Source organism: Rhinoraja longicauda, chromosome 7, assembly GCF_053455715.1.
Source record: "Rhinoraja longicauda isolate Sanriku21f chromosome 7, sRhiLon1.1, whole genome shotgun sequence".
Classification (NCBI taxonomy): Eukaryota; Metazoa; Chordata; class Chondrichthyes; order Rajiformes; family Arhynchobatidae; genus Rhinoraja; species Rhinoraja longicauda.
In genome coordinates this window covers 49,686,070-49,711,566 of record NC_135959.1, presented here as the reverse complement: position 1 = coordinate 49,711,566, position 25,497 = coordinate 49,686,070, and the positions used below count along the sequence as shown (strand labels likewise).

The 25,497-nt window shown below is 41.3% G+C and overlaps 2 protein-coding genes across 10 annotated transcripts in view; one reads left to right on the top strand and one right to left on the bottom strand.

Moving 5' to 3' along the window:
- Nucleotides 1–23,638, bottom strand: dcun1d5 (DCN1, defective in cullin neddylation 1, domain containing 5 (S. cerevisiae)). 8 transcript variants are annotated; one of them, XM_078402528.1, is made up of 11 exons: nucleotides 23,566–23,638; nucleotides 21,706–21,764; nucleotides 16,315–16,357; nucleotides 16,121–16,238; nucleotides 15,099–15,187; nucleotides 8,066–8,136; nucleotides 5,379–5,470; nucleotides 5,072–5,180; nucleotides 4,881–4,985; nucleotides 4,642–4,744; nucleotides 1–4,561 (listed from the first exon to the last, which is right to left on the bottom strand). In XM_078402528.1, the coding sequence occupies exons 1-11, from the start codon at nucleotides 23,597–23,599 to the stop codon at nucleotides 4,506–4,508; spliced, it is 879 nt and encodes a 292-aa protein (XP_078258654.1). In that variant the 5' UTR covers nucleotides 23,600–23,638; the 3' UTR covers nucleotides 1–4,505. The 8 variants fall into 8 exon arrangements, with proteins under 8 accessions (XP_078258654.1, XP_078258655.1, XP_078258660.1 ...); XM_078402529.1 differs by having other exon boundaries at nucleotides 15,099–15,178; XM_078402534.1 differs by lacking the exon at nucleotides 23,566–23,638 and adding an exon at nucleotides 23,360–23,423.
- The window catches only part of dync2h1 (dynein cytoplasmic 2 heavy chain 1), a 310,791-nt gene continuing 308,668 nt past the window's right edge, over nucleotides 23,375–25,497 (top strand). For both annotated transcript variants that reach the window (XM_078402527.1, XM_078402526.1), the window contains exon 1: nucleotides 23,375–24,169. The gene's annotated coding sequence lies outside the window, so the exon portion shown is untranslated. The remainder of the gene's footprint in view (nucleotides 24,170–25,497) is intronic.

The window sequence follows — 25,497 nt, the reverse complement described above, 5'->3', positions numbered from 1 at the left end:
TGCAAGACTAATCTACCCTGGACTCTATCTGATGCCATAGGCCGAGTAAAAATCATTATCCTTTCTTTTGGTTTTGTGATAAAGATGACTTTAAGGCAAGAACATGGCATTCCAAACCATTGAATGTTCAGTTGTCAAAAATAAAGTGTAATACTATCCAGTTTATGATGCAAGTATTGTGATTCAGAAAATAATAAGACACAATCACACAAGATTTGTGGCAACTTGATCTTATGGTTGTATTTTTGTTTAGTGTCAAAATAGCGTCAGATCTGTACCTGTTTTTTTGTTTAAGGATATAATGAAAAAAAAATCAGAGGTCACATACAATCATTGTACAAAACAATGACAATAAAATGGTAGATAGACACAAAATGCTGGAGTAACTCAGCGGGACAGGCAGCATCTCTGGAGAAGGGTCTCGACCGAAAGCAGTCTGAAGTCTTGACCCAAAACATCACCCATTCCTTCCCTCCATAGATGCTGCCTGTCCTGCCGAGTTACTCCAGCATTTTGTGGCTATCTTCGATATAAACCAGCATCTGCAGTTCCTTCCTAGACAATAAAATGGCACTTTTTAATGCTTTGTTATGTTAAAAATCACCAATTAAGATTTAAGACACTTAAATAAACACTGTTCCTTTTTTTAATTATATAACTAAAATGCCAGAGTTCACAGTCCTTGGCTTGTCAGTAATCCTGCTTTAAGTTGCATTGCAATTGGTTTTCTTTTCACCAATATCTTTTAAATATGAAAACACACAAAATCATTTTATATTCCATTATGAACCTCTTTATAAAGTTTATCATTCAATTTAAATAGGTTTGCAATTCGGCAATGCAAAAATATATAAACATAATTCCGATCCAAAGGAAACGGTGAGTGGATACCACTGAGTAGGAACAGTGAAATCAGAAAAAAAGTTGTGTTCCTTTTATAGGATCGTCCCAACAATGCAAAGTTGTAATAAGTTGAAATCGTTTTTTAAAAAAAGTAATAAACTGGATTGAATTATTAACAATACCGGATTCTATCCTTTTAGCACAACATGCATGCATAATAATCGTCTTGTTACACTCTACAATATTCTGCCTCAGATTGAGAGAAAACCGAGGGATTAAAATTCACGTTGGAAAGTGACAAAAGAAAACAAAAGTTGCAATTATATATTCAGCAGCACATTTTAAAATTATTGTAAGTACTCTGAACTATAGGTTTTACCTACAGTGCGCCCCTTTAAAATAAATGTTATTACGCGCATTTAACTTACACAATCTGTAAGTTTCTTCAATCTATTTCTATTGATATTCTTTCTAAATACTGCAAAAGAGAGTTTTTCAAAGATTAGGGTATTATTTTACGGACAAGGAAGGAATACCTTCCTCTCTATACACAGGGCACATGTTGCTATTTTAATGTCTTTGATCACAAATTAGACTTTTTTAAATTCTGGATTTAAACTACAACTATTAATTTCTATAATTTAGGAAATCTATTCTGGGCATCTTTCAATTATGAAAGGGGAAAAAAACCTCACAAGTTCCTTGGATACCCTTAAGCATATCACATTTTATGACAGTGTTTCTCATATGCAGTCAATTATGCAGAGACCAGAACTCATCATGTGGCAAAGGCTCTGTCTTTTAAAGAGGTAACTGAATAAAAATGGAAAAAATAAAAAGGAATAAATAAACATATGTTGCAACCATGCTTATATCTGAATCTAATGGAGTTAGCCATATATGAAATTTAATTAGCTAAAATATTTCCAACTTTAATTAGCTCCCTGGTTTTGAAATATTTTTTGCAGACTAAAACGAGTTTCACATCAAATTAAGAATTAAATGGAAAAATGAATATTGATGCTCTCTGTTGTACGATTTATAGCTTGTATGTTTAAATATTAAGTACATTGAGGGTCTGCCATAAACCTAACTGGTTGGGCACTTTATTTAGGTGATTTTCAAGCAATATAGAGAAATGTAATTTGACAGATGAATGCTGACAGTGTAACTTTAAAAAAATATTCTAAATGCTTTTGTTTTATTGTGTATCATCTCGACCAAGATCTATTAGCTCATGTCTCCTCACCAGATAGCACGCTCCACAAGGAATCTCAAGAATTTTCTGACTTTTTGGCATCACATTGATAACACTGGTCTGAAAAGTTCAATACTGCAACTGCATGAGAAAGACTGCCATTTGCCAAACTTGGAAGTTACAATGGGAAGATACCTCTAGAGCTGACATTGATGCACTAGTTCCTTGGTGAAATTTAAAAATAACATCGTCAGAGGGTAGAAATATGGCAACATATCAAAAAATCTAAATTTAAAAATAAACTATATTTTAAACCATCCCTTGTACAACCACATAATATTTACTGAAGTTTTGACATCAGTTTTTTTATACTCTTAATAATTATCCTACTGTACTGAAGGATTTTCTTTTCCACAAAAACAATTATATTTGTTTAAAGATCCACAGTGCTACAAAAGCTAAACTTCATTCAATTTCCGTTGGGTTACTTTACAAGTGGGAAGAACTAGCCCCAGAGAAGGAACATATCATTTCAGACAAAATGTCACAATAAATCTTTTACCAGTTTAAAAACTTTTCAAGTAACTGATTCTGCAGCAACTAGCCTCATTCACATTAATAACTTTTACTGAGATGGACAGAGTATGATGGCATTGGTATAGATCATAAATTGAATGCTCACTCCAGCAGAGGGTTCATAATGGCTTATCTTGTGTAAACGGGTGGATGAAGGTCATACAGGATTTTAACAATTGGTTCTTAAAGTTGAGCAATCCTGTGTTTTGGGCCCTTTGCACTGTCAGGCCAAAGAACTCAGTTACAAATCTGTAAGACCTTGTAATACAATTGTAAAATGTGAACGTGAAAAAAAAACCAGATACACATTACTTTTGAATATTAACTGGCACTAGGATGTACAGAACCATGTAAAGTGCATCCCGAAACACCACTCACCATTTAACTTTGTGGGCCTTTGAGTGAACAGTAAATCAGTAGCTTTTATTGTTGCTGAATTTGCCATACTGTTCCAGTAATTAAGTCGCCACAAGATAGACAACAAAAAGCTGGAGTCACTCAGCGGGACAGGCACAGGCAGCATCTCTGTAGAGAAAGAATAGGTGACTGGTCTGAAGAAGGGTCTCAACCCGAAATGTCACTCATTCCTTCTCTCCAGAGATGCTGCCTGTCCCGCGAGTTACTCCAGCTTGTTGTGTCCATCTTTGGTTTAAACCAGCATCTGCAGTTCCTTCTTACACATTAAGTCGCCACAATACCTTCAGCAGAAAATAATTTTTGGAATTGGTAAGAATCTGCTCGGATCTGAAGTAGCGAAGGGCAAAAAAAATAAAAAAATTCACTGCACTTGTACTTCAGTGTTTCAAAGTATTTAGATCATACCTTCTATATACACAAGGGATTCACTGTCAATATTTCAATTTTAGATGCTTATGAGCATGAATTTTCTTTTAAATTGAAGGTCCCACAGTATCACCTTTGTACAAAAGCTTTCACTAATCATATTAGTATTCAGTATACAAGTTCAGTATTCAGAATTCAAGCTAATTTACAGGCTTCAACCCTGGAGAATGAAATATTTGATATTGGATTATCTAAAAATGTACTTAGTACAGTGGGCCAATTGTGGCAAGTTACCTCCTGGTACTAAAAACTAGTCAAAACCACATGCTTACTCTGAAGAATTCCATTACATGCGGTTCTGATTATACTTTCTCCTCACTCCAATTTAGAATTATATGACCATACTCCATTTTGTTCTTAAAGGGTATAAAATAAAGCTTTTGAAAATGGGCAGATCTGTGGATACCTTAACAATGTAAATGAACAAGTTTAAATATACATTTGCATCACATGTAATCCTCTATTACATGGATTAGCAGTGGTGCTACTGTCATTACCATTAACCCTGAGCTCACAGTCCTAGAACAGCACCAGTACCCATTGATATACTATATCACAGAAAAGGTGCTATATAGTCACAATAACATTTGATGAGGTTCAGTAAGTTTTTGGTACGGTACCAGAATGGCGAACGTCTGATACAATAGCATACACTTTCCAACAACTGAAAAATGCATCCACACACTTCAAGGCCTTTCATCTCTCAGTCACACATGAAAATCGTTTCTGTTTCTAATGAAAACCTATAATTTTTAATGTGCTTCATCAAAGTACGTATGAAGTTATAAACAGATATTGCCAAAAGCATTAAGACTTAAGACTGGACAAAATCCTAACATCGGGTGCCATTGTTGATGAATACATAATAAAATGCTTAATATAGATGCAACTTGAAAACCTTCTCCCGTCTTGTAACACTGAAAAGTCTGTAGCTAGCATAAAAGATGGCTTTTGACAAATACTTTCCATTTCATAATTAAAGATGTGGTTTGGTTGGATAGCAAAGCATTATTGCTCTCCCTTAGTTCTCTTTCCCTCCATCTTGTTACGATGATTGCCTTGCTTTCTGCCACTCAACAAATTCATCAAGCAGAACAGGCCCTGAAATGAAAAGCAAATTGATATTACAATTTATTTTGCAATTGTATTTGAATAACTGCAGATAGGGAAAAGAAACTTACATGCACCATCTTCGTCATAGTTGCTAAGGTCTGCAAGTACAGTTCTGCTGAATTCCAACACGTTGAACCATTGATCTTTATTCATAACTCTGTATTTTGATTGCTGCAAAGAGAGTAGAGGCATTTTGAAAAACATACTATGTAAAAATCCCCATTTACTACATTCCGTTAAATTTGTGGTTACAGTTATTTTTTTGCAATGATTTTTGAGAATTATTTTTAAAGAATTAACAAAGTACCTCCAAAAATTGGTAGAAGGCAGAGAACAGAGCCCACGTTCTTCCTAAGAGCAGAGCTAACATAGACTTCGCAGTATCAATATCAAGGCTACGCTGGTCTTTATCCTAGAAGAGTGGACATAGAGGAGTTCATGATAGCTTTCATGAAAAGAAATGGAGAATCAACATGAAGAAATATTTTTTTGTCTTACTCTAGCAAAATCAAAGGCATATCTGTAAATTTGTTTGAAAGCTGATAGGTCATTGAGTTGCGAGCGCAAATAATCAAACTTGCTCTGTAGCCTCTCTGTGCAGTCACATCTAGATTAAAACAAATGTTGCATTAAAAAATGATTTTCCCAAGCATAAACAAAGTTTTCATACTGGGTACGTGCAAGTTTATTCAGAATAAGCACAATTTTTAGCATGTGGTAGCAATTAAACAGAAAGGAATGGACTGTCATGCTATAATTTAATTTTTTTTATTGTGAAACAGGCATAATCGCAGAGATTTCTTACTGTAATGACGTCATTCCTTTTAGCCACTCTTCTTTAGTGAAAAAACCCATGTTTTGAGCCTCCAGCTTCCATGCTAATACTAACATGATAATCTGCAGACAAAAAAAAATTATTAGATGCATTTTCAGCACATCGATACATTGGTCTATAACTTACATTACTAAAATTGGTGCTTCACCCCGGCCCATAGGCTCAGTCTTTCTATCCTGCCCAGAGGCTCCAACAGGGCAGTAAATGCACAGTAGACAGGAGATCCTACTGGTTGACTTGTCTTCCTTTCATGTGGAGGCCATGTGTCTTTACACACTAGGCAAAATTCTCATATATAAAATACTCGCCTCTGTAATTTGACAACCCATCAGGAACAGGCACACAACACGTAATTACCACCAGCTTACAGCCAGGGCATTATCAGCACTGATTAGAAATACCAAGCCCATTTTAGAACTACAGATACAAAGAATTGCAGATGCTGGTTAATGCACAATAGGACACGAGTTGCTGGAGTAACGCAGGTCAGGCAGCATCTCTGGAGAACATTGATAGGTGATGTTCAGATTGAAAACATGTGAGTTTTGCAGGTTTAAAGAGGTCAGCACCCAGCATGCGATCCCTGACATGTATCAAAATATTGCAGTGTTGGTCAGAACACACCTTGTTCTAGCGTTTCTAGATCCCACTCCTGTAGCCTGGGGACAATTTCTACACCACTCAATGTTTGAATACTGGGATTGTTTGGAGCCTCTGCCCATGGTTTTCTGGTACCTACCTCTATGCAAAGTTTAAGAAAAAGTAAAACACAAAGTGCTGGAGTTACTCAGAGGGACAGGCAGCATCTCTGGAGTAAAGGTACAGGTAACATTTTGGGTTGGAACCCTTCTTCAGAAAAAGTAAGATTGACATAAGATTCCCTCTGCTCTGTCTTTCTGTATTCACTAATATGGATAATTACACTAGCTCTCTGAGTACATCAAAAAGGCCTTGTCTGGAATCGCTGTTCTGCGTCGATGCTACTTTATGGAATTTCTATGCGGTAGAAAGGAAAGATGGGTAAGGAGCTTGGGTCCATGTGGCCTCTTTTGGTGTTAGCAGGATTACCATTTAAGGAGTACGTCCAGGGAGCAGTGCAGGGAAAACAACTAGCACCATCCGTTTCATTAGTGTACGGAAATCCAGGACTTGGCACCTGGCTCGTCGCGCCCCATTTTCTGCACTCTTTAAACTCACCTTTTTCACTCCAATGTTACATCTAAAGAAGTGAATTAAAAGTGTGCTATTGTATTAATAAGTGTTATATCAAATAGTTCAGAAGATATGTCAATAGAAAGCCAAAATTCTGAGTGTGCTGGATTATTGGAGTTTCATTGTAAATACTATTTTCTTCCCTTTGGAACTGTTTACTCGAATTCATGTCAGAAGAGATGTTTGATTTCAGTTAGGCAAACCTGCATAAATCTGTTGCACTTATACAAAGTGTAGCCTGGTCTGCACTTGTAGTGTTGCATCCAGTTCTTACTTTAAGAAGGATGTAAAGATAATGTAAAATTTTGAGAAAAGATGTACTAGAATGGTTCCAGGGATTAGGTCAGACTGGGGAAGGTGGGATTATTTTCTTTCAAGGAAAGAAGATCGGGTGAAGATTTTATAGAGGTGAACTTAATCATGACTGGTTTGGATAGTACCTGGGTAAGAGGTGGTTTGAGTGGGAAGAGACGAGTTAATCAAGAACGCGCGGAGAGAACTGTCTCTACGGAAAGCGGAGATAGGAAGATTTGGCTAGTGGTGGGATCCTTTGGAGGGTCCGAAAATGTTGGAGGATTATGTGCTGTATGTGGCAGCTGATGGGGTGAAATGTGAGAATTAGGGGGACTCTGTCCCTGTTGCGACTGCGGGGAGTGGGAGCAAGAGCAGAGCTGCGGAATATCGTGGAGGCCTTTGGGCAAATAGAAAGGAATGATTTCCATCAATGGATGGTCCAAATAACAGTGTGTCATGTTCCGGGCAAACGATACAAAATAAAAGATAAATTTATCTACAGAAAGCTGTTATGAAATGGAACTCATTGCTGGTGAGAGAGGTGGAAAATAGTTAAACAAGGCTTTAAAAAGAGAAAACCCCCAAGATTTAAGAGAAAATAATTAAGAGTGCTGATCATATTGATCTCAAAGCTGGCTCGAAGGGCCGAATGGCCTACTCCTGCACCTATTTTCTGTTTCTATGTATGAACCTGATGCCAAGTTAAACTGATCACGCCTGCCTGTATGTGATCCATGTCCCTCTATTCCCTGCACTTCCAAGTGCCTATCTAAAAGCCTCTTAAATATCACTATCGTGTCTGCCACCACCACCACTGGCAGCATGTTCCAGGGCCCCAGCACTCTGTAAAGAAAAACTTGCCGCACACATCTCCATTAAACTTTCCCCCTCTCTCGTTATAGCTATGCTCTCTAGTATTGGACATTTCCACCCTTGGAAAATGGTTCTGACTGTTTACCCTATCTATGCCTTTCATCATTTTATGTATAAATTTGTACAATTTGTTAAAAGAATCGAAGTTAAACTAAAAAAAGTGCCAGTACACCTACGAACCATTAATGGTATAGTATATTAATGGTCCAGTATTGCTCAAGAGTTATTTCAATTACCGTTTCAATAACTAATTATTTTTAAAACAAGATAAAACTTACATTTTCAGGCTCCACACCAATATCTTCACAAAATTTTTCCATCCCCTCAGGACCAACAACTTCATCTGTTCCTTTAAGATATAATGGGGAAAAAAAATCCTGTATTCTAACCAAAAAAGGTGGCTCAGTGCATTATAGGCAATCCTGCTGCATTTGGATAGAGTATTGTGATCATGTTCTTTACTTAATTAGACAAGTTAGGGCCAGTAAGACCCAAACGGAGCAGTTCAACTGTAGCATGTACAGTAACACCACAACTCTGCAAAATTCCGAAATACACACAATAACTATCTTGGCCAAGGAAGATGATGTATTTAATTGTTTCAATTAGCCATTTTATGCCACATCAAGCTAATGCTAGTACCTCCCGCACCCTTCTCCAAAGCAATTCATCACGTAACTACCCCTCAGACTCTGGCATGCTCTCGAACACGTTTGCATTCTGCCCTTAGATTTACATAGAAACTGTACTGTTTTCTACTCAAAGGGAAAAAAAGAGTTGATTGTTACCGGGTTTTAGTCTGTAGTCACTCATTTACGATTTTAAGAGAAAAGCATGTCATGCTTTTCAGCAAGGAAAATCACACCACTACTCAAATGACAGTTGGCCAAAATATCTTCTGGAAAATATATAATTGATGACTCATTCCATTGCTTTCTTAGCTGGTTGTACACTGATGATGGTCATTCAAGATCACCATAGAGTAAGCAATACCCAGTAACAATCAACTCTTTTAAACAATCTGTTCTGTATATAGCATAACCAGTAGTCCACCTGTCATAGGTAGATTAGAAACCCAAATACAAAGGTTTCCATAAAATTAATGAAACCAAAGTTTCACTGGAAATTAATAGTACATAAATGATACAAGTACAATCACTAGATTATAATGTATTAGCGTACTAACCTACACAAATTTGCTGCTATATCTAATTTCTGATCATCTTTAACTTCCCATTACTGTGTTAAATAATGACAGAATAAACATGCGCTTTTGTCTAGATTTTGTTATGCAGCTGATATGCGATACACTAAAGGCAATTAATTGTAGCATGCAGCATTGTTAAAAGACAATTTCAAGTTTCTGAAAATAAACCTAATGTTGCGCTATCATACTGAGAACTATATTCTGCACTGTATCTTCTCCTTTGCCCTATCTATTGTACTTGAGTTTGAACTAATTGTTGCTATGCATGGTATACCTGATCCGTTTGGATAGCATGCAAAACAAAGCTTTTCACAGTACCTCGGCGGTACGTGACGATAAACCTAAACCATCTAAAAGGAATTCCACTGAACAACCCCGCCCCCCCAATCAAAAAGATTTGTTTTGTTGCTGTTATAAATGAAGAAGATAACATCAGGTGTAATTCATAAAGAACATCTGCTTCTCAATGTTACTGAAGTACAGAATTTGACAGAAATAGCCTAAATGTACTGAAACAGCCATTCCTGAAGTGTTCACAAAAGATAAAAGTAACGTGTGTTGTGAATTGGAGAAGTGAAAAATAAATCAATATGTTTAATATGAAAAACAACTGCAGTTGCTGGAAATATGAAATAAAAACATAAAATACTAGGAACACTGTGTCCGTTGAAAGAGAAAGAGTTAACATTTTGGGTCAAAGATCCTTCTCTGCGTTCTCACAAAGGGTCTCGGATCTAAAATGTTAACTGTTTCTCTTTTCACAGATTTAGCCTGAGCTAAATATTTCTAGAACTTTCCTTTTTGATTTAATTTGTCTGAAACTGTGGTTGATTTTTGGAGGTATTAATTACATACAACAAACTTCTGTTTAATTGGCTCCATGGCTTTAGTTGAAGCATTTGATATTGTCATTGGGTACAAGTACAGTGCCCTCCATAATGTTTGGGACAAAGACCCATCATTTATTTATTTGCCTCTGTACACCACAATTTGAGATTTGTAATTTAAAAAAATCACATGTGGTTAAAGTGCACATTGTCAGATTTTAATAAAGGCCATTTTGATACATTTTGGTTTCACCATGTAGAAATAACAGCAGTGTTTATACATAGTCCCCCCATTTCAGGGCACCATGTTTGGGACACAGCAATGTCATGTAAATGAAAGTAGTCATGTTTAGTATTTTGTTGCATATCCTTTGCATGCAATGACTGCTTGAAGTCTGCGATTCATGGACATCACCAGTTGCTAAGTGTCTTCTCCGGTGATGCTCCGCCAGGCCTGTATTGCAGCCATCTTTAGCTTATGCTTGTTTTGGGGATTAATCCCCTTCAGTTTTCTCTTCAGAATATAAAAGGCATGCTCAATTGGGTTCAGATCAGGTCATTGACTTGGCCACTCAAGAATTGACCATTTTATAGCTTTGAAAAACTCCTTTGTTGCTTTAGCTTTTGGGATCATTGTCTTACTGTAGAATGAACCGCTGGCCAATGAGTTTTGAGGCATTTGGTTGAAGCTGAGCAGATAGGATGTGTCTATACACTTCAGAATTAATTATGCTACTACCATCAGCAGTTGTATCAATGAAGATAAGTGAGCCAGTACCTTCAGCAGCCATACATGCTGAGGCCATAACACCCCCATCACCGTGTTTCACAGATGAGGTGATATGCTTTGGATCTTGGGAAGTTCCTTCATACTTTGCTCTTGCCATCTCTCTGATATAAGTTAATCTTCGTCTCATCTGTCCAAAATACCTTTTTTTCCAGAACTGTGGTTGCTCTTTTAAGTACTTCTTGGCAAACTGTAACCTGGCCATCCTATTTTTGCGGCTAACCAGTGGTTTGCATCTTGCAGTGTAGCCTCCGTATTTTTTTAAAGATTTTTTTTTTTAGATTTAGATTCTACAGCGCGGAAACAGGCCCTTTCGGCCCACCAAGTCCGCGCCGCCCAGCGATCCCCGCACATTAACACTATCCTACACACACCAGGGACAATTTTTACATTTACCCAGTCAATTATTGACAAATCCACACCCGAGTCCTGAAGAGTGTTTCTGATCTATTGGACAGGTGTTTGGGGATTTTTCTTTATTATGGAGAGAATTCTTCTGTCATCAATTGTGGAGGTCTTCCTTGGCCTGCCTGTCCCTTTGCGATTAGTAAGCTCTTTCTTCTTAATGATGTTCCAAACAGTTGATTTTGTAAGCCTACGGTTTGGCTAATGTCTCCAACAGTGTTATCCTTGTTTCTCAGTCTCAAAATGGTTTTATACTCAAGACCAGCGATGGACAATCTAGCCGACTGCAACGCCTAAGAAACGGAGTCCCCCAAAGCCTGGTCCCCATGCTCTTCAACCTCTATATCAGCGATCTGCCACACACGACCTCGCGCCAGTATGGATACGCAGATGGTTTGGCCCTACTGCACTCTGACAGGAGTTGGTCAAATGTTGAGGATGTGCTCTCGGCGGATATGGAACTTGTCGCGGGCTACCTTAAGACCTGGAGACTAAAACTGAGTGTGGCAAAAACCACCACAACGGCCTTTCACCTGCTAACCGTCACCCTCAATGGGTCACCCCTACCCTACAACCATTTCCTACATACCTCAGGGTGAAACTAGATCGGCAGCTGACCTACAAGCAAAACCTTGAAGCTCTCTGTGCTAAAGTCTCGGCACGGAACAACCTCCTGCGTTGCTTGGCCGGATCGTCATGAGGCGCCAGGTACTCTTCGAACCAGTGCTCTTGCACTCGTGTACAGTGCCACTGAGTACGCCGCCCCATCATGGTGCCGCAATGCTCATACTAGCAAGCTAGACGCCACCCTCAACGACACCATGTGGATCATCACTGGCTGCCTAACCCTACTCCGACAGATCTCCTGCCGGTGCTCGCAGGTATCACACCCGCCAAGCTTCGCAGAGAGTTCTTCACTCATAGGCTGGTGTGCAAGGCCCCATCGGACGCCAAACATCCTTTGCACCACCTTGCCCAGGATTCACAGCAACTGAGACCTCAACACCTGTCATCTCATCATCCTTTCTCCCGTCATGCAGCGACCCTCTGTGGCTCCGGTTTCCACATAATAGGAGCACGGAGAACCAGCTGGGAACAGACATCGCGACCTCCTCAATTCACTGTCGCACCGAACACCACAGTCCCAACCGGCTCGGACATGCCCCGCAAAGAGTGGGTCGCCCTGAACCGGGATCGGCCGGTTCAACGCCAACATGCATCGTTGGGGGATGCGTTCATCAGCTGCCTGCGAGTGTGGAGCAGACCAGCAAACAGCGCAGCGCGTCATTTTTCGACTGCACTGTCCTCCGTCCCCCTGGTGGGGGGGGGGGGGGGGGGGGGGGTAGACCTCACGGCCCTCGACAACAGCGCATTGCACTGGCTACAGCGCCTGGAGGGCGTTACATAATTTCTGCTACCTCAAAAACAAGAAGTCGCATAATGGCTTCTTTGACATCACCAGTTGCTGGGTTTCTTCGCTGGTGATGCTCTGCCAGGTCTGTATTGCAGCCATCTTCAGCTTATGCTTGTTTTGGGGACTAGTCCCCTTCAGTTTTCTCTTCAGCATAAAAAAGGCATGCTCAATTGGGTCCAGATCGGGTGATTGACTTGGCCACTCAAGAATTGACCATTTTTTAGGTTTGAAAAGCTCCTTTGTTCATTTAGTAGTATGTTTGGGATCATTGTCTCGCTGTACAATGAACTGCCGGCCAATGAGTTTTGAGGCATTTGTTTGAACTTGAGCAGATAGGATGTGTCTGTACACTTCAGAATTCAATATGCTGTTACCATCAGCAGTTGTTTCATCAATGAAGATAAGTGAGCCAGTACCTTCAGCAGCCATACTTGCCCAGACCATAACACCCCCACGAGTGTGTTTCACAGATGAGGTGGTATGCTTTGGATCTTGGGCAGTTGCTTCTCTCCTCCATATTTTGCTCTTGCCATCACTCTGCTATAAGTTAAACTTCGTCTCATCTGTCCACAAGACCTTTTTCCAGAGCAGTGGTTGCTCTTTTTAGTACTTCTTGGCAAACTGTAACCATGCCATCCTATTTTTGCAGCTAACCAGTGGTTTGCATCTTGCAGTGTAACATCCGTGTTTCTGTTCATGAAGTCTTTTTCGAACGGTGGTCATTGACAAATCCACAGCCGAGTCCTGAAGACTGTTTCTGATCTGTCGGACAGGTGTTTGGGGATTTTTCTTTATTATAGAGAGAACTCTTCTGTAATCAGCTGTGGCCTGTCAGTCTCTTTGCGATTAGTAAGCTCACCAGCGCTCTTTCTTCTCAATGATGTTCCAAACAGTTGATTTCGGTAAGCCTAAAGTTTGGCTGATGTCTCTAACAGTTTCATTCTTATTTCTCAGTCTCATAATGGCTTCTTTGACTTTCATTGGCACGGTGGCGCAGCGGTAGAGTTGCTGCCTTACAGCGAATGCAGCGCCGGAGATTCAGGTTCGATCCTGACTATGGGCGCCGTCTGTACAGAGTTTGTACGTTCTCCCCGTGACCTGCGTCCTCCCACAATCCAAAGACGTACAGGTATGTAGGTTAATTGGCTGGGCAATTATAAATTGTCCCTAGTGTGTGTAGGATAGTGTTAATGTGCGGGGATCGCTGGGCGGCGCGGACCCGGTGGGCCGAAGAGCCTGTTTCCGCACTGTATCTCTAAATCTAAAAAAAAATCTAAAAAACGTTGGTCCTCGTGTTGATAAACAGCAATAAAAGTTTCCAAAGGTGATGGAAAGATTAGGTGCTGAGAGCTCTTTTGTACCTGCATTAAGGAGGCAATTAAACACACCTGAGCAATTCCAAACACCTGTGAAGCCATGTGTCCCAAACATTATGGTGCCCTGAAATGGGGGGAGTATGTATAAACACTGCTGTAATTTCTACATGGTGAAACCAAGATGTATAAAACTACCCTTTAATAAAATCTGACAATGTGCACTTTAACCACTTGTGATGTTTTTCTATTACAAATCTGAAATTGTGGAATACAGAGGCAAATAAATAAATGATGGGTCTTTGTCCCAAACATTATGGAGTGTATATAGTCACTGGCACAACATACTAAATAACACCAGTGTTTGGAGTTGATAAAATAATAACCCCCTCCCCATCTTATCAATCCACCCATCTGGAGCTCCTGATCTTCATCAATGTAATGGGGTGTTGAAAAGAAGCTTGGTATTTTCCAATAGGGGGGAGGATCTAACCGTGCAAAAGCCATTTAGAGACATCAGCACATCTCCTAACATGTGTCGACAGTGCCACCAGCAGGAACCAGGCATGAGGTTGCCTGTTTATCATTGATTGCAGTCAATACATAGACCAGCAGGGGGACTAAAGGGTAAATGAGTTAAAACCCCCAAAAAACATGTGTATTCTCTAGAATGTTGTTAGATACCTTTTGAATACTTACCGAAAGGTTAAGTAAAGATAGAAATTGTGGTGCCATGTTCAATGACATTTTCTTATGAAAGTGCAATGTCATTTTGTCCAAAACCTGCCACAAATGATAAGCTTTAAATAACCATATCACAAAATGCTGGTTAGAGCAATTCAGAATGATCTTAAAGTCTCAACATTTGGGAAATACGCTTAATAATTTGTATATTTCTTTGCACCGCGATAACAGTATGTTTATTTAGACTTAAAGCCACTTACCATTCATGCACTTCAATAACATTGCTTGGTTTTGTACTTGGGCAGGATATGATGAGGGGAGGGGGAAGGGATGTTAATTTTTTTTTGAAGGTACTGGTCAAGAACTTGTTACATTAGAAAAGTTCAGGCTAATAGATAGAACTAACATTCTCGTCTGATCATGATCTGCTGTTGTGCAATTGACATACAACAGACATAATAGAAATGCCACATTGCATCGATACTATTTACTACTTTTCCACAGTTCCAATAGACTGAAATATCATGTTCCCCTCTATTCAGATCCTGCAGAGAGAAAGCACTGAATTTAAATTGCCTCTCAATATATTTGTAGGCATTTTTAATGAGGACTAGTAATTACATTTAAGGCATCATAACTTGCCGTAATGTAACAATATACCTCAAAATTCTTACCTGCATATTCATAAAACCAAGCTAGGCACTTTTTGCTTGAAAAACTGTCATCACTTATTAATCTAGATGGCGTCTGTACTCTACAGAAACTTAAAAAGACAAAACTGGTCAGTGAACATTTTCCTTGGAACAGATTAATTTTTATTTCATTCTTCCAAAGAATGAAATATTCTATTACAAAGAATGCATGCACTTGAAAAAAACATTTGGCCAAATAAATCCAGCCTGGCATTTTTGCTCCACTTCAGATTCCCCACTTTTATTCTAATCTAAAGGGAAGAGTTTTTTTCCAGCTTTCAGCACAATTCCCCCCCCCCCCACCCAAATTCCTAATTAAAATATCCTAAACTCATAATTAAAATGTTAAAAGAATCAAAAAGATTAAAGCCAACAGCACCTATAAGTGAACCCTTTTGTCATCTAGGATGTATTCTTGCATGTTTAATAAACATTAGCAAAATATGCCTCTTCAGTTTCACTTATAAACATCAGAATAAAAATATTTCTGCCCAACCTAAATAAAACATTTGGCCCATGCGTGCTTGCCACTCGTTGAAGTTCTTAAATTGATCAATAGATAATGAAACGATGTTTCTCTTAAAAAAAAGTCATTAAATTATCTGGAAAATATAATTATCAAGACATTAAACTTCTCACAGGAGAAATTTAATATTGAAATCTGGAAATGAATTTCTAGGTTTATACCGAAGATAGACACAAAGTCTCAGTTCGCGTCTCAAATTAGCGGGCCAGGCAGAATACCTGGAGAAAAAGAATGGGCGACATTTCGGCTTTATATATCAAATGGAGAGGTTGAAATTTTCAATTATTTCTAAGATGCAGTTAAAACAATTCTTGCTGTCAACAATCCATAAAATCCAGGTTTTGTTGAATTTGAATAAGTAAAAATGTATACATTAGTGGTTAATACCACATAAGCATGATAACTGGGCTTTGGGGCATGTAAGTGGACCTCTGGGAAAGGGGTGAAGAAAAAGTCTTAAAGCTAAATTGGTACCCACCTGCTTATTCTACATTTTTTCATGCTGGCATCTTCTGATCCTGAAGATTTTCTCTTCTTCTTAACAGGCATCTTGTGAGCACACCAAAAGACAGAACAGGTGCACTGAAAGGAGCTACCTGCAACAGTTTACAATTAGTCAGTTCCACTTCTATTATTGCTGCTTCATCAATAAGCTATTTCTATTGAGCTTACCTATATCTTGATCACCTTGGCCATTCAGATCTTCTTTCAAATTCTATTAAAAAACAAAATAAAGAAACTAACTATGAAAAGTACTTCCATAATTTCCCAGATGAACCGAAAATGTTCAGACCAATTACGTATCTTTCAGAGATTGATCACATAAATATATACATCTCTAAAGAAGGGATATACCAGAGGGAGCTAGCTAATTGGATATACAAGTGACTTGATGGTAGGAAGCAGAGGGTGATGACAGAAGGTTGTTTTACATACTGGAGTCCCCTGACTAGTGGTGTACCTTCGGGGTCAGTGCTGGGCCTACTGTTACCCATTTGTTGCCTTTATCAACAATTTGGATGAGAATATTCGAGGCATGGTTAGTACATGTTGAGATAAAACTAATGTAGGTGAATAGACAGTGAAAGTGGTTATCAATAATTATAGTGTGATCTTGATCGGAAAGTGGATCGAAGAATGCCAAATGTAGTTAATTCAGATAAGTGAGTGTGGTTGCATTTTGTGAAGTCAAACCAAGATTCACAGTGAACGGTAGTGCCTAGGAGTACAAGTACATTGTCCCCTGATAGAGACAATCACAGGTAGACAGGATGGTGATGGCAGCTTTTTGAATGCTGGCCTTCATCAGTAAGGACAATGACTAAAGATGTTGAGATATTACATTGCAGCTGTACATGACCTTGGGGAGGTTGCATTTGGTGTACTATGTTCAATTTTGGCCACACTGTTATGGGAAAGATGCCATTAAGCTGGAACAAGTGCAGAGAATTATGAGGAATTGTGAGGATTAGAGGAACTGAGTTATAGGGAGAGGTTGGGCAGGCCAGGACTTCCATTTTTGGAGGTGTATAAAATCATGGGGGGTACAGATAGGATGAATGCACATAGTTTTTTACTCAGGGTAGGGGAAACTAATTACTAGAGGGCATAGGTTTGTGGTAAGAAAATAAAGATTTAATAGGAACCGGAGGGGGAAATAAATACTCATAACATAAATACTCAAACATATATGACCTGCCAGGCACAGTGGTTGCGACAGTTAGTTTCAGCATTTATAGATTTGGATAGTTACATAGATAAGAAAGATTTAGAGGGATATGGGGTCAAATGCAGGTAAATGGGACTACCTTAGATAGGGCACCATGGTCAACATGGACATATTGGACTGAAGGGCCTGTTTATGTGCTACATAACTCCATGGCATTGTTTTTAACGTGGACAGGGCAGAGATACGTTTAAATTCTTGACTTGAGAAAGGGTACAATATTTGCGACTGAGATTAGACACTCATTCAGGGATTTTTTTCCCCTGAATGGCATGGAGTTTTGCCTTCAGAGTTTAATGTCCAATTTCAGAAATGGACAAATGCTCTGTCCTCTGCTTTCACTTTTTACATGATTGCATACATTGTCCATGGTTGCAGGAAAGCATTTGGTCATTACAGCTGTCGTTGGTGCCAAGACCTTTTGTTGTCCGGTGGGATGTGTGGATCCAGCCACAACTTGCTCTTTATTGTTGTACTACATTTGGTTAACCCACATGTAGTTTTCACCACAAGTTATTCAGTTCACAAAATATATTGGCCGAGTGGGCTATTGCAGTGTGCATCATTCTTTTTCCTCATGCAAGCACCTCGCATTCTCTGATGCAAAAGCCACATGGATCAGTTTCAAAAACATGCACTGTCTCACCCCACATTTTTATATCTGTGGATTCATTCACATGCTACGTCTGCTCATAAGCATTTTTATATTAGAAAAAGTACAAAAGTAATATTTTTCTTTTTGTTCACAGAATGGACCAAGGTGTTCCCAACACATGTAAATTACCCCCTAGCTTTACATTTCACTTGTCCTCTCCCCTTACCAGAACCTGGGGCCACAATTTAAGAATAAGGGGTAGGCCATTTAGAACAGAGATGAGGAAAAACTTTTTCAGTCAGAGAGTTGTAAATCTGTGGAATTCTCTGCCTCAGAAGGCAGTGGAGGCCAATTCTCTGGATGCTTTCAAGAGAGAGCTAGTTAGAGCTCTTAAAGATAGCAGAGTCAGGGGGTATGGGAAGAAAGCAGGAACGGGGTACTGATTGTGAATGATCAGCCATGATCACATTGAATGGTGGTGCTGGCTCGAAGAGCCGAATGGCCTACTCCTGCACCTATTATCTATTACCAACACCCTTTAGTCCCCCTTGTCACCCTTTGAACTCCAGCTTTTGTTCATCCCCCTCACATATACACCCATCACTTGTATAGAAAGGAACTGCAGATGCTGGGTATATCTTAGATAGACACAAACTGCTGTAGTAACTTAGCAGGCCAGGCAGCATCTGGAGAAATGGAATAGGTGACTTTTTGGATTGCAACTCTTCTTCAGACAGGGCAGATGGGTCTGTCCATCTATCATTTGCCTTCCTTTGCCTCCACCCCCACCTCTTTTCCAGCTTTTTCACTCCCACTACAATTAGTCTGAGGATCCAAAATGTCACCTATTCATGTCCTCCAGAGATGCTGCCTGACCTGGTAAGTTCTTCCAGCAGTTTGTGTTCTACAAAAACCTTGCAGCATCTACAATTCCTTGTGACTGCAAGTAACCTACCTCAGCCCTTGAAATCTGTAGTGCAGGAATACCAGCCTTTTTAAGGGCAATCAGAACACTTATTACAGGGTATGTTGTACTAATGTGACATCTTCAGGTGGTTGTGTGGATTTCATTGGGCAGGCCACACAACTTATATACTCTTTCTAGGGTGGAATATATCCATGCTTCAAGAGAACTAAGCTGTGCAAGTTATGGAGGAATAATTTGGGAAACATGACTTTCACAGACCATTGCATTCAGGCCTAATACTTGAAGTGTGTAAACGGATGTCATGCCATTACTTAGAAATATACCTAGCTCTTTATTTGCTCTTGACATTGTCCTTTCAGTCCAAAGACTATGCTGGGTCTTTCTTTGGAGTACTGAACTTGTGATGCTGGTTAAATATGCAATTTGAGGGGGTTTGACCCAATGACAAAACAGCAGAGATGTGCATTCAAATCAAAATGAAGTACAACTTGGAGATAATGACATCCCTATGATTTTGCTGGGTTTTTTTTTGTCATCCATGAGCAAATTGCTCGCTATCCTCAAGCTGCTGTGGTGCATCCTGTAGCTTAATTCATGACATACTTTGATATGAATGTTGGTAGCGAAGGGCCTAGATGGAGACTTGTGATAAGCATACAAATTGAGTGCATTGGTCCACTGTGGACGATCTTGTGCTTTGCCCTCAACCAAGCCTTTGTTACCTTGCTTCAATTATTCTACTTTTTTTCTGGATAGCTGCTCTTGTAGCTTTTTGTAAACAAACACATAACATCCTACATGTTTACATCCCAATTTGTGCTATCAGTTTCAACCAAGAGGGCGAGACCAAAAAGTAGACTGCATTCATTTCGCTGAACACACACTTATCCATTGCCATTGCCAGTGAGGCCACATTAAATAGGAGGAACAGAACCTCATATTTCACTTGGGTACCTTACAACCCAGTGGTATGAACAATTGATTCTCTAATTTTAAATAACTTCATCTCATATTCCCTTTCCCTCTCCTCTAGTCATTTTTATCAGTTCCAATGTTGCTCCTGAGAACACACCTTGCCTGCCTGAGATAATTCGTAGATGGTCCTGGTCTTTTCTCACCCCTGGCTCTTCTCATGCAGCTCCAAAACACTAAGACAGTTTAGCTTCAAATTCTGGCCTCATGAAGAATGACGATTTTAATTAATGTCATTGGTGACAATTTCCAAATCTCACCACCTCTGACTCACTTTGAACTGACTTGAAGCCATTGCTTTGATCACCTTTTAGTGATCTGCCCAAGTAGTTGGTCTCATGTGCATCAATATTGGGTTTTGTTATAATGTTTCAACAAAATGTGTGGGAGTTTTACAAATGCTATTGGTTTACTTCATAATTTTTAAAAACTTTTTTTTCCTTATATCTGAACGTACATTAAAAATAAGCGGGTGATCAGGGAGACAGTAGGGTCACTCAAAGATAAAGGAGGGAATCTATGCTTGGAGTTGGAGGATATAAGTGAGGTACTAAACATGTACTTTGCATCTGTATTTACCGAGGAGAAGGACTTGGAGGATAGTGAGATCAGTGTGGAGAATACAAATATGCTAGGGAAGTTTGGGATCAAGAAGGAGATGGTGCTGAGGCTCTTGAAGAACATTAAGGTGGATAAGTCGCAGGTACTGATGGGATCTATCTCAGGTTATTGAGGAAGACAAGAGAGGAGACTACAGGGGCCTTAATGAGTATCTTTGTTTCTCCTCTAGGCATAAAGTTAAGGTCTCGGAGGACTGGAGAGTTGTCACTTTGTTTAAGAAAGGAAGTAGAGAGAATCCAGGAAACTATAGGCCAGTGAGCCTCATGTCAATAGTAGGGAAATTATTGGAGAGAATTCTTTGAGATAGAATAGGGATAGCCATAATTAAAAAAAACCCCATAGAATATAGGATAGGCCAGCTGTAGATTTCCCAAGATCGACAGAACAATCATTCTTTGTATGCTGCAGTTTGTGTCTCACTAACTTGATTGAGTTTTTTGAGGAGGTGACCAAGGAGACAGATGAAGGTAGGGGTCTGGAGAATGTTTTAGAACTGAGAAATAAGGTGGATGGTTATAGTCATTTCCCCCCTCCCCCAAGGCAGAATCTAAAACTTGAAGATAACAGGAAAATAAATTTAGAAAGGTACATTTTTCATTAAGGCTGATGGGTACATAGAATGAGTTGCCAAAGCAAGGTGTAGAGTCAGGTACAATAACAACATTTAAAAGGCATTTTGACAGATACACAGGTTAGGAAAAGATTAAAGGTTTAAGGGGCAAACACAGCCAAGGGATTAATTCAGCAGAGATCTTGGTCGGCATAGACAAGTTGGGTTGAAGGGCCTATTTCTGTGCTGTGTAACTCTGTGACCTTTGATCCGAAGACACGTTCCAAGATTAACTGGTTCAGTTCAGAACTCAGAATTAACCTGGGAACTTCCACCACCACAATAACATTTCCAAAAAAAATCTATCATAACACAGGAGTGGTATCATGTGGCTGTGCTGTGGCATCATCTACATCTCACGAAAGCTATGCTGCTTGGTTCATTTTATCAGCAGTGGTCAAGAGATTCCCTTAATCAATCCAAAAATTGAGCAGGAGAGCAGAAAAATGACCGTTTCCAACTATAATGTATCACATGAAACCTCTGCTGTAATATTCCACTTTAGCTCTTTTTGACCTAATAGGCCTTGATATTTTTCAATTGTAAACATTACTTGACCTGATTAAGTTAGAAGGAAAAGCTATTAAAGATGGCAGTATTCCAACACTTACCAGTCGATTGAATGTTCCAGATATCTGATGCAAGTCTGCCAGTGTGAGCCAATCTCTCGCTAGAAAACATTAAAACACGATATTGTTAAACACATCTACTTGTGTGCAAATTCTAACATTATATAATTAAAGGTCTGGTTTTAGCGATATTTCTTCCTCAATGAAATAAGGAATGCATTGCACGGCCCCTGCTCCATTTACGTTTTCGACCTGAATGCTGCAGAACAGATTTTGGGGCGCAGGAGCAGAAATGGGACACAACAAAAATGACACAGACAGAATAGTGTGAATTATATCTGAAAAGGCTCCGGTCAATTTGATTGCTTTTTAAATTAGAACCCTTTCACGGAGCAGATGCTAACCTTAAGACCAAGATTTCCCGATGGGCCTACGAGAAAAAATAAAACTACGGCTGCAAATGAATTCTCTAGAAAAGAGCTTCATAAGCAATCCTAAAACATCTTGCGTTGGACTCTTGCCGTGCACCAACGATGGTGACTGAATGCGCAATTTTGTAATTGGTGAAGGGGCCCTCGATCGAACCAGGAGCCACCGCCAGAGCAGAGATTTGACAGGCTGCACCAGCTCCAATGTCTCACCATTACTGTGCGATAGAGAGAGGGAGAGATGGGAGAAAGAAAAATGCTAATCACGTCCGGCGGGGCCTCCGCCTTGTCTGGGGTGCAAGACCCAGATTCAGGTCGGGAAAATAAAGTTGCAATAAGGTTTCAGTCCTGCCCCCTTTCCAATCGCAGAAACGGAGGCTCAATGCTCCACCGATCACCGCGCTGTGCATAAAATTCACCATCACCCGCAACTAACTTCGGAGCAGCCAGCGGACAGACGGCTGCAACGTTGTGCAAAGAAACTGGGTCACTCTCAGCCAGTGTCTGGGACTGGATCTGTCCCCAACCCCCTGACAAAGAGATCGCCCCTTCGCTACGTGATCCCTCCCCCATTACCAGCGCCGGAGAGACTCCCGGAGGGGAGGGGGGTGGAGGGAGAGGTAAACATGGGCCCGGCCACCGACGACGTGAAGCGGCTCTCCTCTGCCGGGGGAGCGGGAGGGGGAGGGAAGGGTCGGCGCTGAGCCTGAGGCGATGGCCGAGGTACCGAGGCTCGATTCCCCCCCTCCCTCCCAGGTCGGGAATGGTTTGATGCCGGACCCTCGCCTCGGGCGATCAGAGCGCGGTGTGCACCTGCGGCCGCCTCAATCAGCCGGAGCCCTGTCCGCTGCCCCCGGAGGTGCCGAGTCGGCGCGGCCCCGCTCTCCCAACCCGCGCTGCCGCCGCCGCCGCCGCCGCCGCTCCAAACGCCGGCACACCGCGATCACTTCCGGGGCTGAGCACAGGGGTCGGCTCGGCTCGCCCACTCCCAGCGGCGCAGCACAGCACAGCACAGCCCAGCGAGGGAGAGGAGGAGGGGGCTGGAGAGGAGGAGTGAGATGGGGAGAGGAGAGATGAGGGGAGAGGAGGGGAGGAGTGATGAGGGGAGAGGAGGAGCGAGATGAGGGGAGAGGAGGAGGAATGAGGAGGGGGAGGAGGAATGAGGAGGAGTGAGTGAGTGGGGGCTGGAGGGGAGAGGAAGGGGTGTATTGGGGTGAGAGGCATGGTGCCGCCCGCAGTAAGGACAAGCTGTGCAATAAATAACGCACAGTCAGAGAGAGCGCCGGCCCGATCACGGTTTGCTGAGAGCTGATGAATGACCCGGGATGAGGGTCTCCCTGCCCGGCATCACCCACCGCAGAAGCCAGAGAGAGAGGGGGGGGTGCTGCCAGCGGCACGCGTGCGAAATTATCCCTCGAATCCGCCCAACTACTTTCGCACCACGCCTGCCGTGCCGCCTCTCTCCTTTATTTACATCTTATTGAGACTCTAGCCGGAGTTGCAGTCATAAAAGTAAATTAAAGTCTAATTAATCTGGATTAATCGCATCCCCCATCCCCCTGGTCCGCTGCCTTGCTGTGGCCCACAGAGGGAAGGCGGAGCCCTTGGCACCAGGATCCCCTAAAAGGGGCCGCGCCCTTCTCGTCGCGTCGGTGCTGCTTCCACAGCGTGGTGGGCCCCGCTCTGGCGTGGCCGCTTCAAGCGGCTGACGGAGCGGTGTGCTGTTGGCCAGGCAGGCGTCACTTCCGCTGTGACGGGCGGTTACTGCGGCCGCGTAACCGGGGACGCGCTGCGTTGCCAACAGCGCTGACCCGGCCCCAGTCCCTAGTCCCGGCGCCCGACCCAATGCCCTCGTCCCGGCCCGTCCCTCGTCTCCACTTGGGAGGCCTCGTCGTCCTCCCCACTCGGGTTATTCACAGCCTGCCATCCATCCCCCGGCGGTGCGGGCATTTGGCCCGGTGGAGTCGCGGACCAGAACGGAGTCGGAGACGGCGGGCCGCCGCTGAAACGGAGCCAACTGCGCACGTCGCTCGCCTGTGCCATTGCATTGCGCCCCCCTGCTGGCGGCATCTGTGGAGGTGAAACGATTCATTGAATACACATTGTAAACCCCAGTGGGCTGAGCCTGGCTGGGATTTCACTCCAATTACCTGTAATCCCTCAGAGCTAAACACAAAGTGTTGGAGGAACTCAGCGGACTAGGCAGCACCTGGGGAGGGACGGACAGACCACGTCTCCGACTCCGGTCGGGATCCTTCTTCATTTCGGATTTAAAACTTTGAAGAAGTGTCCCGGCCCCAAACATCGACTGCTTGACCGGCTGAGTTCCTCCAACGCTTTGTGTTTATCTAAGATTCCAGCGTCGGCAGTTTCCTGTGAATCTGATAGTTTAATGTTGAATTACAGAAACGGGGAAGGATTCCGCACCGGTTTTCTGTAATGAAATAATTGTTTTCCTCCGCCCGATCAATGGTGCAAAGAAAATTTACGAGGATGCTAACTGGGGCAACTGGCAGGGAGATGTGGTAAAAATAGTATATTTTCAGGGAATGATTGCCTCAGCGTAAAAGGTTCATAGAGGTGGAAATTTTTAGGTGTATCCAGGAGAGATTTTGAAGAGATAGTTTTGAAGAGAGAGATTTTGAAGAGATAGGAGAGATAGTTCTTGCCTTGGTAATTCTACTGGAGGGAATCCAGACGGTGGTGGAGGCCGTCATTGGGTATATTTAAAGCAGAGATTGATAAGTTCTTGATTAGTAAGGGTGATAAAGGGAGAAGGCAGGGGAATGGGGTTGAGGGGGAAAATAGATCAGTCGCGATCGAATAGCGGAGTAGAATCAAACATGAATGTCAGTCGGGAAGCATTTTGGACTTTGTGAATGTAACTTCATACATTTAAAAGTTGATATGAAAAATAATAAGGATATATTTTAAAGTGGTTATGGAAAAAGATATGAACAGATTACGAATAAAGGTCTTGGGTAGAAAAGTGGTGCAACTAGTAGTGCTGAAACTTCAAAGCGTCAGAGACCCAGTATTAATTCTGATCTACGTTGCAGTCTGTGGAGTTTGCACATTCTCCCTGTGACTACATAAGTTTAATGGTATCCTCCCATATCTTAAATATCAGCAGTCCACTAGTCAGTAGTTTATTTGGTTGCTATAATTGCCTTAGTGCCTTAGGTAAGTGGTAGAATCTTGGGGAGAGATCAAAACAAAGGTAGTTAAAAAAAAAAAGTGAATTATTGTAATATGAATATAAATCATTGTTGGCTGATGGTCGGTGACATCAGCCAGCACTGTATTTTTCCATAGCCCTATAAATTGGGGGAAGGTCAATTTCATTAAAATAAGACGGGATGTGGCAAAAGTAGCCAAAAGTGAGCATCCACTTGCAAGGATGTGA